Source organism: Brachionichthys hirsutus, chromosome 17, assembly GCF_040956055.1.
Source record: "Brachionichthys hirsutus isolate HB-005 chromosome 17, CSIRO-AGI_Bhir_v1, whole genome shotgun sequence".
In the NCBI taxonomy this organism is placed as follows: domain Eukaryota; kingdom Metazoa; phylum Chordata; class Actinopteri; order Lophiiformes; family Brachionichthyidae; genus Brachionichthys; species Brachionichthys hirsutus.
Window position 1 is genome coordinate 676,010 of NC_090913.1, and position 13,502 is coordinate 689,511.

General features: G+C 50.9%; 1 protein-coding gene across 1 annotated transcript; it reads left to right on the forward strand.

Annotated features, from left to right (window-relative positions):
• Window positions 1-8,677: 8,677 nt before the first annotated feature.
• Window positions 8,678-10,788, forward strand: rtn4rl2a (reticulon 4 receptor-like 2 a). The gene is made up of 4 exons (XM_068751119.1): window positions 8,678-8,811; window positions 9,271-9,497; window positions 9,613-9,846; window positions 9,931-10,788. Exons 1-4 carry the CDS (start codon window positions 8,754-8,756, stop codon window positions 10,786-10,788), a joined length of 1,377 nt encoding a protein of 458 aa, XP_068607220.1. The 5' UTR covers window positions 8,678-8,753.
• The last annotated feature ends 2,714 nt before the right edge of the window (window positions 10,789-13,502 follow it).

Genomic DNA, 13,502 nt, shown 5'->3' on the forward strand with positions numbered 1-13,502 from the left:
CAGGTCCGACGTCACTCTGTAGGTTGCCAGATTTCAACCCCCCAAACAAGACACCCCCCTGGCACTTGTTACGTGATCTTTATACACTGTTCGTATACTTATTCGTTTTAAAATAAAACTTTATTTAAAATAATAATTATAATCACCCAAACAGGAGAGCTGCCAAGATTACTGTTAGGCCCTGCACCTTTTACGCACGCTGCGCACGTCACTCCCTGCATAATGCAAAATAGGGCTGCCAGGTCGGGACCCCAAGCAGCTGCTTAGGTTGCTTATAGGCTGGATGTCAGACAGGTTATTGACCTACAAGAACTTTGAGCAGTGATGTTTTGACTTTTGTCACATATGAGGCTGGACATTTTAAAGTTCTTCATTGTCCATAAGAAAAAACACATTTTAAATCTGAATAAAACGTTTTACAGTGTGTACAGGAGAGGTCACAAGCAAACCAACAGGATATAAAGAGATCATTTAAACTGATCACCAGGAGAGATGATCACACCGTTCAATAAAGTGACTCATTATTATTATTATTATTATAGTAGCGATTAACAAAATTATACTACAAACCATGTTTAGCACATTTAAACAGTCATCACATTGAACCGAATCATCAAATATTTTGAATATCTTTAAATAAAATTCAAATAATTTTTTTCTCATTTCTTTTCAATGACATCTGAATCAGCTTTTTTTCCTCGTGTTCTCGTGTAGCAGTTTTCCTGCTAGCTTTGTTAGCCTTGTAGCTCCTTAACGCCTGAAATGAAATCATTCTCTGTGGCGTTTCATTTAGATTTGTATTTGTTATTTTTTACAGCCTGTTTACAGGCTGCTGTTTTTGACTTTGATCCCATCCTGCATTAAACTTTATTAATGATGCCATTTGCCTTTGCTATATTAGATGTCGCATATGTTGAGTAGGAGTGGACACACATTTGTAATCTCATTACTCAATAATGAGTAATGTTAACACATTCAAAGACGAAAATACGAAGGGCGGCCAGGAAGAACAAACGTTGTGCTGTGCGATCCTGTGGAATGGCTTTCTGCTCTGCAGCCATGCGTATTAATTATGCACAAATTCATGAACACATGTTGCACTTTATTCCACTCACATGCACACGCAGGCACACTCAAGTGCACGCCCCCTTCAGCCTGACAGCTGGCGTGCGTCACGGCCTCGGGCTGACTGTTGAGTGATGTCAGATTGATATGCGACTCGTCTTCTTTATTCTCAGACACGCGAGTGGGTGTGCTGAGATTTCAGGAAGATAGACGGGGCAGAGATGGCGACAGGATCCGTGGGATTAACACAACGGAGGACGCTTTTGGTCTTCGGCTTCAGGAGACTTAGTCACGTGTGACAGGTGTCACTTTGGAGGAAGGTTACCTGTCTGGAGGGGGGCATCTCTGCCTCCCTCTCCATCCTTCCTCTTTCTGTTTGAGATTCTCTCCATCCGCAGCCCAGGCCTTTCCCTCCTTAGTATCACATACCCATCTGCGTCACGCATGAGGCATGTCTGCAGGTTAAAAATAAAGGAAGGGGAACAGACGGATGCAAGGAGAGGAGAGAGTGGGCCTGATGGTGAGGGGTGAAGATACGTTAGCTAGAAGGGAGGGGCTTGGCTCCATCAGCTGTTTGTTCACACGTGTTGCTGCAGCTGAAGGGCAGATTCTGTGTCAACTGTTGACACGACGATGGGAGATAAGGACCGGGACACACGATGCGTGGACAAATGTGTCCATCTTCATCAGGAACAAACGATGACAAGCCTTGCATGCTCTAGGTAAGCTCGTATGATCTGCTTTGCTTGAAGGACAGCTTGTGTCTCACCGAGACAGTCGTCCTGCAGCCCTGGAGCTGCACCTCTGATGGGTCTCGTTCCTGTTGGTGTCCGGTTTCACCTGGACGAGCAGAACATGAATCATCTTTTCTTCTACGTGACTTAAATAAATTCATGTTGATGAAAGAATGGAAGTGAGTCTGGTGAGTTACGTCCCTCTCAGCGGAGGGGTCCATGTCTCCACCGAGGACAGCGAGACGCATCAGGGCCCGGGGGTGTAGGCAGGATGACTCCTGATGGGTGTGTGTGTGTGTGTGTTTCTTCTTCTAATTCATAAGTAATTCATTTAGAAGTAAGTTACTGTTACGGAACAATCAACCCCAAAAGATGCCTAATTTAATGGAAGATTGTTGCAAGCAGGATGAGGGACGTTTTCAATACGGAAGACACACATGTGGACAGTTGTCCACCGTTTATTACACGTCCTGGCGAACACGGCTCGGTTTTAACCTGGTCCACTGTGGACATCCTGCATCTCGCTGCCAACGCTGCCAGCATGCGTCCTCTCACACGGGTAAGTCAATAATGCTCATGTCAGACCAGGACGAAAAGAGAACGCGACGAGTGGATGACGACACGGGGTGAGAAATGTTTGAAAGGCCTGAAGATCAGAGGCCTGAAACTGATGAAGAGTAAATCAAGCGGCGCTGTTCAGGAAGCAGCAAACAGAGACGTTTCACTCATCACACGATCAGCCTCCCGTCGAGACAGAACACCTTCCATCAGCCACCGACCGCGAGCAGGCTGCAGGTGCGTGTGTGGTTGCTGCAAAGCGTCCTTCCTGTGGGGAGTGTTCAAAGATAACGGGCTCTTCAGAGCTCAGAATCCTCTGTGAGGCTCTGGCCCCCCCCATACGTCCCCCCGTACGTCCATTTAAACCACGGAGGTTATTGCCCTGAAAAGATTTTGAATGGATTTATAGAATTTAGCGTGGGAGAAAAGAACCATATAAAGCTCCTGCGATGCAGAAAGTCCGACACCTGTCACACACCTCAGCGACTGATACACACACAGTTCAATGGGCTCGCACAGAACAAGCATCTGAACCGGAGTGTTACGCGTGAAAGGAGGAGCAAGCCTGTGTGAAGAAACAGCCTTAAAAGAATTCCTCCGACATTCGGAGCAGAGAACTCCGACAAGTCGTCGTCCGGCTCATTCAGGATGGGGAGACGTCATTAGATCGTCATCGGGTTTGCGTTTAATCACATCCTGCTGTGTGTGATTATTTCTAATCTAATGGAGAGAAGGAAACTGAAGCTAAATAATGGCAGGAAATGAAGAACTTGAATAAGGAGAAATCCATCATTAAAGAAACCCTCATCAAGTCATTGAGGATGATGAATATACAGATAATTTATATCCTCCATGAGGCAGCGAGAACGTTCTGTAATGCTTCAGCAGTTTCCAGCGGCAGTCAGTGGACACTGATGAAGAGAAATGAGGGTGGGAGGAAGGAGGAAGGGAAGGATGAGGATGAGGAGGAGGAGGCAGAGTGGAAAATATTGATCCAAGTACACAAACACATATGGGTGAGTGTTATACAATTGTTGTGTTGCTGATGAAAGAGGAGGAGCGGAAGTTAAAAGAGAGAGAGAGAGAGAGAGAGACAGGGATAAAGTGAAACAGGGAAGGAACAGACGTAGTCCACACTGCATATATCAGCTACTTTAAGCTGAGGTAGAAATGGGCGCCTCACCCTTTTGGGGGGTAATTAGCCCCGGGGCGCCTCACCCTTTTGGGGGGTAATTAGCCCCGGGGCGCCTCACCCTTTTGGGGGGTAATTAGCCCCGGGGCGCCTCACCCTTTTGGGGGGTAATTAGCCCCGGGGTGCCTCACCCTTTTGGGTCTGCAAATCTGTAATCAGATTTGACATCTGAAGAAGTCACACTATAGGTGGTATTAGTCTCCAGCTGTTTTAGCCCTACGACGAACCTACTAACCAACTAACCTACCAGCACACTGGACCGGCAAGACTTCATCAAGAGTTCATTTTTGAACATTTCAAAATTCAAGATGAGCTAAATTTGAACTTTAAAGTGGATAATCCTTCACTTGCAGATGATTAAAACAATTACTCCAGTGTGATGACGTCTTTCAGAAACGTCTGTGTGCCCCTCCCAGCGAGACAACAGCATCCTTCCTTAGAAACTAATAGCATATCTCTCCGCCAGCCATTGTTCTGCAGACTGCTGGGAATGGAAGCAGCAGTATATGGTGAAGCGGAAGCGGTGACGCCGAGCAACGGAAAAACGAAAACAGTGTCCAAAACGAGGCAAGAAGACAAAAGTGATTCTGTCTGTGACAGCGCTGAAAGATGCTGCTGCCTCGGGCCAATGAGCAGCGAGTTGTCCCATACTGTCCTGTCATTGAAAGTCCTCTGTCTCTTCCTGCGTCTTCATCACTTCACACAGGAGACGTCTTTCAGTGAAGTGGTGCCTGCCGGAGGGATTCAAACCCATGCACCTCCTCATTGATTTTATGCGTGTGTTCAAACAGTCTGTGGTGCTCCCTTAATAAGTGCTCTAATTAAATCAATATCATTCCAGGATGCCGATAAAGACAATTGTTTTAAGCCGGAGTGAATTATATGGCTTTATTTAATAGCTTCATGTCGGGAGCGCTTCACATCAGCAGCGTCGGCGTGCTGTGGTGTCGCAGGCACACCTGTGGCGACATCGAGGTGGCAGGTGTGGATCGGATGAAAGCATGTGATGGAGTGAGAGCAGCTTTTTTGGGGACACTTCACACCACACAGAGCGAGATAACAACACGCCTTGCTGGTGGTGACGCACTCCTCAGATGATGGCGGGGGATCAAAGCTCTGCAGCGTGTTGGGAAAGTGAGACACGGCAGGATCCACAAGGGCACAGGTGATGACAGGTGTGCAGAGGGATGCATGTCCCGGAGTGGGTGAGGACCGGGGAAGCCTCGCTTTGTGCCAAGAGACCGGCCCACACAGTCCTGCAGAACCTGCTGTGTGGGTGACTGGGCACAACAGGGACGGGGCGACACTGCGTGGTGGCATTTAGAGTCCAACCTCAGCAGGCAGGCATGCAAACACACGCAGACACACAGACGAGCACGCAGACGAACACACGCAGACACACAGAGGAACACGCAGAGGAACACGCAGACGAACACACAGACAAGCACGCAGACAAACACACAGACGAACACGCAGACGAGCACGCAGACGAACACGCAGACGAGCACGCACCGACACGCAGACAAGCACGCAGATGAACACACAGACGAGCACGCAGACGAGCACGCAGACGAGCACGCAGATGAACACACAGACGAGCACGCAGACGAGCACGCAGACGAACACACAGAGGAACACGCAGACGAGCACGCAGACGAACACGCAGACAAGCACGCACCGACACACAGAGGAGCACGCAGATGAACACACAGACGAGCACGCAGACGAGCACGCAGACGAGCACGCAGATGAACACACAGACGAGCACGCAGACGAGCACGCAGACGAACACACAGAGGAACACGCAGACGAGCACGCAGACGAACACGCAGACGAGCACGCACCGACACGCAGACAAGCACGCAGATGAACACACAGACGAGCACGCAGACGAGCACGCAGACGAGCACGCAGATGAACACACAGACGAGCACGCAGACGAGCACGCAGACGAACACACAGAGGAACACGCAGATGAACACACAGACGAGCACGCAGACGAGCACGCAGACGAGCACGCAGACGAGCACGCAGACGAACACGCAGACGAACACGCAGACGAGCACGCAGACGAACACGCAGACGAGCACGCAGACGAACACGCAGACGAGCACGCAGACGAGCACGCAGACGAGCACGCAGACGAGCACGCAGACGAACACGCAGACGAGCACGCAGACGAGCACGCAGACGAACACACAGAGGAACACGCAGATGAACACGCAGACGAGCACGCAGACGAGCACGCAGACGAGCACGCAGACGAGCACGCAGACGAGCACGCAGACGAGCACGCAGACGAACACGCAGACGAACACGCAGACGAGCACGCAGACGAACACGCAGACGAGCACGCAGACGAACACGCAGACGAGCACGCAGACGAGCACGCAGACGAGCACGCAGACGAGCACGCAGATGAACACGCAGACGAGCACGCAGACGAGCACGCAGACGAACACACAGAGGAACACGCAGATGAACACGCAGACGAGCACGCAGACGAGCACGCAGACGAGCACGCAGACGAGCACGCAGACGAACACGCAGACGAACACGCAGACGAGCACGCAGACGAACACGCAGACGAGCACGCAGACGAACACGCAGACGAGCACGCAGACGAACACGCAGATGAGCACATAAACAAACTGATTCGGCTACTCCTCAATCTGGGGCCCATGACCCACCTTCTTCCTGGACATTTTGCTAGCCTAAAATGGCTCAGGGTAGAAGACAGGGTTAAACAACTCAAAATGGGATTGGCATTTAAAATAGTCAATGCAGCTCTGCCCTCAGTCCCCTCAATCCCTGCATACCTGACTAAACACCTCCACAGATTTAGTGACACCCACAGCCACAACACTAGAGGGAGCTCAAACAACAACCTGATTACCCCCTCCTACAGGACTAACATGGGTAAATCATCTTTTTATAATACTGCCCCCCAAGGGTGGAACTGTTTGACTCCTGCCCTCAAAACATGCACCTCTTTGGCCTCCTTCAAAACGGCCCTAAAAATACACCTTTCAGGGGGACAGAAACGGAGATAGTCATCACGACTCTCTCCGGATCAAACCCCCCCTCCCTTTTTTTGTCCACCTACGTTGCAGATTTTAATTGCTTTACTAATTTATTGTAATTTATGTAAGTTATTTATTGGCATTCATTGTCATTTTGCATCAGTGGTGTAATTTATTTTAGATTGTTAGTTTGCACTGGCGGTGTAAAATCATTTTATTTTTGTTTTTCTAATGTTACGTTGCATCAATTGAGTAATTTAATATTAGTTTTATTTGTATTGTTAATTGTGGATGATTTATGTACGAAGGACTTTCAACGGAAACAAGACCGCAAGGGCTTTTTAGAAATGCTCCTCTTAGACAGGATGTTTGACTTCATTTGTACTGTAATACATGCTACTGTGTGACTGTACTTGTACTCTAACATTCTATCTAATAAATATATTCATCAACATCATCAGCACGCACCGACATGCAGACGAACACGCAGACACACAGACGAACACGCAGACAAGCACGCAGATGAACACACAGACGAGCACGCAGACGAGCACGCAGACGAGCACGCAGATGAACACGCAGACGAGCACGCAGACGAACACGCAGACGAGCACGCAGACAAACACGCAGACGAGCACGCAGACAAACACGCAGACGAGCACGCAGACGAACACGCAGACGAGCACGCACCGACACACAGAGGAGCACGCAGACGAGCACGCAGACGAGCACGCAGACGAACACGCAGACGAGCACGCAGACGAGCACGCACCGACACGCAGACGAGCACGCAGACGAACACACAGACGAGCACGCACCGACACGCAGACGAACACGCAGACACACAGACGAGCACGCAGACGAGCACGCAGACGAACACGCAGACGAACACGCAGACGAGCACGCAGACGAGCACGCAGACGAACACGCAGACGAGCACGCAGACGAGCACGCAGACGAACACGCAGACACACAGACAAGCACGCAGACGAACACGCAGACGAGCACGCAGACGAGCACGCACCGACACGCAGACGAACACCCAGATGAACATGTAGACGAGCACGCATCACTCGATCACCGTCCCGTTTCACTCTTCACACAATTAACGTCCCGTTTCACCCTTCACTCGATCACCGTCCCGTTTCACTCTTCACACGATCACCGTCCCGTTTCACCCTTCACTCGATCACCGTCCCGTTTCACTCTTCACACGATCACCGTCCCGTTTCACCCTTCACTCGATCACCGTCCCGTTTCACTCTTCACACGATCACCGTCCCGTTTCACCCTTCACTCGATCACCGTCCCGTTTCACTCTTCACTCGATCACCGTCCCGTTTCACTCGTCACACAATCAACGTCCCGTTTCACTCTTCACACGATCACCGTCCCGTTTCACTCTTCACTCGATCACCGTCCCGTTTCACTCGTCACACAATCAACGTCCCGTTTCACTCTTCACACAATCACCGTCCCGTTTCACTCTTCACACGATCACCGTCCCGTTTCACTCGTCACACAATCACCGTCCCGTTTCACTCGTCACACAATCACCGTCCCGTTTCAGTCGTCACACGATCACCGTCCCGCTTTGATAATATAATTCAACCAGGTTGTCTTGAGTGACTCTCTTCTGGCACCGAGTTTTCCCTTGTAGATGAATCATAATTCGGGGGCATCCTCATCCTGGCCTTGTTCGGCATCTCTCCGTCTGCAGCTCGCCGGAAACAGACCATAAGAGCTTTGGAGAGGCCCGGCCAGGAAACGAGCCATGCGCCCTTCCCCTCCTCTTCTCCACAGAGCCCAGTCCTTTCTACCGGGCACCGTGTCTGTTTCTATTTCATCCTCCCTCCCTCCCTCCTGTTCCTTTGTGCGTCTCCTCCTCTCCCCGAGTCAGCGCGCACGTCTCAATCTTTACGCGCATAGAATCTCCAAGAGAATCCCCCGTGGTCGGCCCCTCCTCCCTCCGTTTCTTGCCGCCCTCATCCATTCATGACCCGGGATCGATGACGTAGGAGACTCCACGGTGCCCACTGCCGTAGGCACTAGCGGGATGCTCGGGTATATATGGCTCCCTGAGCCAGCGACCGGTACGCTCTCAGTCGCTCCGACTCGGAACCAGGGCATCAGCGGAGATAGCAGGCTTGACTTCTAACTCGCTTTGGGCTTTGGTTCAGGATGGAAACCTCTTCGATGTCTCGGAGCCGACGATGCTCCATTACACGCAACTGCAAAAGTAAGTTTCCTTTCTGGGTAGCCTAATGTGTTACAAGAATTTGTGAAGCGTTTCAATTTCCTTATAGCGGAATCGGAAGACGGATTCATGATGTTGTGTTCGTAGAGCAACCTTACTGGACCTGTTAGAACAAGGTTCTCTCGGCGTATTCTAGCCCGGTTGAAGTGTGTGAAGCTGAAAAGAGACCGATTTCCCCGTCACCTAAAGCCGAACACGTTGGGGATCGGGCTGTGCGTAATTGCCGGTGGAAGAGCTGCGTTGGGGCATAAACGTATTTCTTGTGGCTGTGGGGACTCCACGCGTGATCGCGCTAAAATATCAAGCATCATGGAAACACTCAGGCCGCAACTTTGATACGGAATCCAAAGTAGCAGCAAATATTCATCCGTTTGGACGCGCGGATGATTTCAGCACTTCGGACAGCTTCGCTCACCCCCCTCCCTCCCTGCTCTCCCCCAGGCGGTCTCTCCCTCTGGCTGGTGGTGTGGCTGCTCATTGGCAAACCAAGTCTGGCGTCGGCGTGCCCGCATCTGTGCGTGTGTTACCCGACTCCCATGACCGTGAGCTGCCAGGCGCAGAACTTCACCGCCGTCCCGGTAGGAGTGCCCTACGAGTCGCAGCGCGTGTTTCTCCAGAACAACCGGATCACGGAGCTCAGAGTTGCCTCTTTTGGCTTCGGAACTCAGGTAAGAATGAGTGTGGAGGTTTTTGTGTTTTTTCAAAGACTTCTTTGTTTGAAGTCACGATGCTTAACATCCTCTGGGAATAACAGATAACCCTTCAATCGATTCCTTGCATCAGGTTCTGTGGCTGTTCTCCAACAACATCACGTGGATAGAGGCAGGGGCCTTCAGTGAGCTGAGGGACTTGGAGGAGTTGGACCTGGGGGACAACTCCAACCTCCACAGGCTGGAGGGAGGAGCCTTCAGGGGCTTAGAGAAGCTCCAGAGCCTCCACATGCACCGCTGCCGGCTCAAAGCCCTGCCCCATGACATCTTCCACAAGCTGTACAGCCTGCAGTTCCTCTACTTGCAGGTAAGAGGAGCTCTACAAAGCACAAACGTCGAGGATGTCACTTTCCCGTTCTTCTCCCTGACCCCCTCTCCTTTTATTCCTCAGGAGAATAATCTTCACTTCCTGCAGGATGACATTTTTTCTGACCTCATCAACCTGAGTCAGCTTTTCCTGCACGGCAACCGCATCCGCACCCTATCAGAGAATGTGTTCCGCGGCCTGGTCAATCTGGACCGCCTTCTGCTCCACGACAACCGTGTCAGACAGGTGAACCGCCGCGCCTTTCGTGACCTCGGCCGGCTCACCATGCTCTTTCTGTTCAACAACTCCCTGGCTGAGTTGCCCAGCCAGACCCTGAGGGACACGCAGGGCATCGAGTTCCTCCGCCTCAATGCCAATCCCTGGTCCTGTGGCTGCGAGGCCCGCGCCCTCTGGGAGTGGTTCCGTGAGGCCCGCGTCTCTTCATCAGAGGTGATCTGTGCCTCGCCATCCACCCGTCGAGGGGAGGACCTCCGCTTCCTCAGAGAGATGGACTTTGCCCTCTGCCCCCTGCCAGACCCCGGCTCAATCGCCGGCTCCACCACCACCACATTCAGCACCAAAACCCGCTGGTGGTTCCACAAGAACAAGCCTCAGTCATCCACGAAAGGTGTCTTTGAGAAAGCCTCAGAGACGGTCAAAGCTGGTTTGTATGGGAAAGGCCCGTCCACAACCACCTCAGTAGTCAAATATGAGCTGGGGGAGGAAGAGCTGGCGCTGCCCAAACTCGACCCAGAAGAGTACTGGATGAACTACGGCAACGAGGACTCAGGTGTCACCCTGCGATGCTTCGAGCTCGAGTGTCCCCCAGAGTTCGACCTGCCTCCATCTTCTTCCTCTCCCTCATCCTCCTCTCCCTCTTTCCTCTCACTACTAGCCCTTTCCATTTTAAGCCTCTGCCTCCATCACTTCCTGTCTGGCTGAACCGGACCCTTAGTGTCACACCCCTTTCCCTTTAAGCCTGTTTTAAAGGCTGTGAGGACCCCTGTTAGACTTGAACCCCCTTTGCCCATTCCGCTGTAAAGCCAATCCTCAGGGCACAGTGAGGGGGGGGGGGGGGGGGGCAGCTAGATTGTGAATCTACCACCGACAGGGCTTAACACTTTACAGGGCTGCTAAGAGTTCTTCAGCTAAGGTCATACTTACTATTATACTCTACAGGTGTGGCTTTCTGTGTCTCACCTGTATGATGTCATGTTTCCCTGCAATCAGGGCTTGAGGGCGGAGCCCATCACCAACCTCAGTGCAGGTTGATAGGAGTTCTATTTCATCACCTCAATTTAGTTTGAACTACTAGAGCTGTAGGGCATCCAATCAGCTGGCTGCTACAAATACTTCAATTACTGTAAGTATTAGTGCGCAGTAATGACAATACTGTAACCACTTAAAGTGTCATGTAAATAGAAAGCTGATTTTATTTTCATTTCAAGTGTTTAAATGATATCTGGTCCAGTTTCATCTTGATCCAGGAAATGTGTTGAAGGAAAGAGAGTGGAAAGGAAGAAGCAGAGAGAGAGAGAGAGAGAGAGAGACTGTGAAACAGGGAAGGATGAAGCAGAGAGAGAGAGAGAGAGACTGTGAAACAGGGAAGGATGAAGCAGAGAGAGAGACTGTGAAACAGGGAAGGATGAAGCAGAGAGAGAGAGACTGTGAAACAGGGAAGGAAGAAGCAGAGAGAGAGAGAGAGAGAGAGAGAGAGACTGTGAAACAGGGAAGGAAGAAGCAGAGAGAGAGAGAGAGAGAGAGAGAGACTGTGAAACAGGGAAGGATGAAGCAGAGAGAGAGAGAGAGAGTGAGAGAGAGACTGTGAAACAGGGAAGGATGAAGCAGAGAGAGAGAGAGAGAGACTGTGAAACAGGGAAGGAAGAAGCAGAGAGAGAGAGAGAGAGAGAGAGAGACTGTGAAACAGGGAAGGAAGAAGCAGAGAGAGAGAGAGAGAGAGAGAGAGACTGTGAAACAGGGAAGGAAGAAGCAGAGAGAGAGAGAGAGAGAGAGAGACTGTGAAACAGGGAAGGATGAAGCAGAGAGAGAGAGAGAGAGAGACTGTGAAACAGGGAAGGAAGAAGCAGAGAGAGAGAGAGAGAGAGAGAGAGAGAGACTGTGAAACAGGGAAGGAAGAAGCAGAGAGAGAGAGAGAGAGAGAGAGAGACTGTGAAACAGGGAAGGAAGAAGCAGAGAGAGAGAGAGAGAGAGACTGTGAAACAGGGAAGGAGGGGAAAGAGGAACAGACGTCAGCGAGGAGGGAAGAGTGGCAATGACTGTGAAAGTTGGGAGGTATTTATAAACCAACAGGATCAGGCAGCAGAAGGGAAGAAAGGAGGGGGGGGGGGGGTTGTGAAGCATGAAGAAGAGAAGAACACAGATAGAAGAGTCCTAAATCACTCATCGGCCGTCGTTCCGTCCACACAGCTTCACCATCACCCCTTTTAAAATGCGGCGCCATTTTGTGTCAACCACAGGCAACGACTGCTTCCTGTGAGGAAGCCAGAGGTTTCGGGTTTCGGGTTTCGGGTGTCTTTCTGTGACATACTGATAAAGCGTGAGAAGACTGCTTCAATGCAGGTGAACATCCTGATGAGAACAGAGGAGACACGTTGAGTATTTCCTGAATGGTGCATTTCTTTGGAGTATTACTGAATTTACTAAGAAAAATAAACTGATTGTATTACAAATGCTCTGAAAAGTCCTTTTGTGTTCAAGATAAATGCAAATGGACACCACAGAAAAAAAGTGGCAACCATTTGAGTAATCTGTGACGAAGACGGACTCAACGGTCCGACCACAAGGACTCGCTTCTGGTGGGGACGGCCGTCAATCTGTCTGCATGTGCAGAAAAATGTGAATGAATGCATTCACACGCAAATTGGTCAGGATGCTGAGTCATCTGGGTGACGCTGGATGCATCGCTAATTAAAAGAGGCCGGATCAGAACCGGAGCCGCTTTCAGGTAGAGGCGCTGATGCCAGCAGGCCGAGGAGGCGAGGAGGAGTGGGCTGGTACCTGGAGTCAGGGAATTATCGATGCTGAGAAGGAGAAGAAATGTTTTGAGCCAGCAGCAGATGCATGTCCAAAAGAGGGAGGAGGAAGTTTCCAAATATAGGCATGCCTGCACGCACCTCTAGCGGCGTTCAGACGTCCTTCCTTTGAAACGAGTGTCCACGTTCCGTTGTAGGGTGTGAGATGCTGGAGGTGTGCTGACCGCTGGTAGCATTCTTCTGTCTCTGCAGCTCAAGGGCAGAAGGTGCATGGAAGGGGAGGGTCTTCAGCTGCAGCTGAGGTGGCGAGGACAAGGCCGAGAAGTGGTAGGAGGGAAGAGTAGGAGGCAATATCAGAGTACACAAGTACACAGAGTACACAAGTACACAAAGCCAGGTCTGCAACAGGAAGAGCCTCACAGATTCCTGTTCCTGTGGCTGCTGCTTGAGGAGGACAGAAAGACGTCAGGTGTTTGAGGAGGACAGAAAGACGTCAGGTGTTTGAGGAGGACAGAAAGACGTCAGGTGTTTGAGGAGGACAGAAAGACGTCAGGTGTTTGAGGAGGACAGAAAGACGTCAGGTGCTTGAGGAGGACAGAAAGACGTCAGGTGTTTGAGGAGGACAGAAAGACGTCAGGTGTTTGAGGAGGACAGAAAGACGTC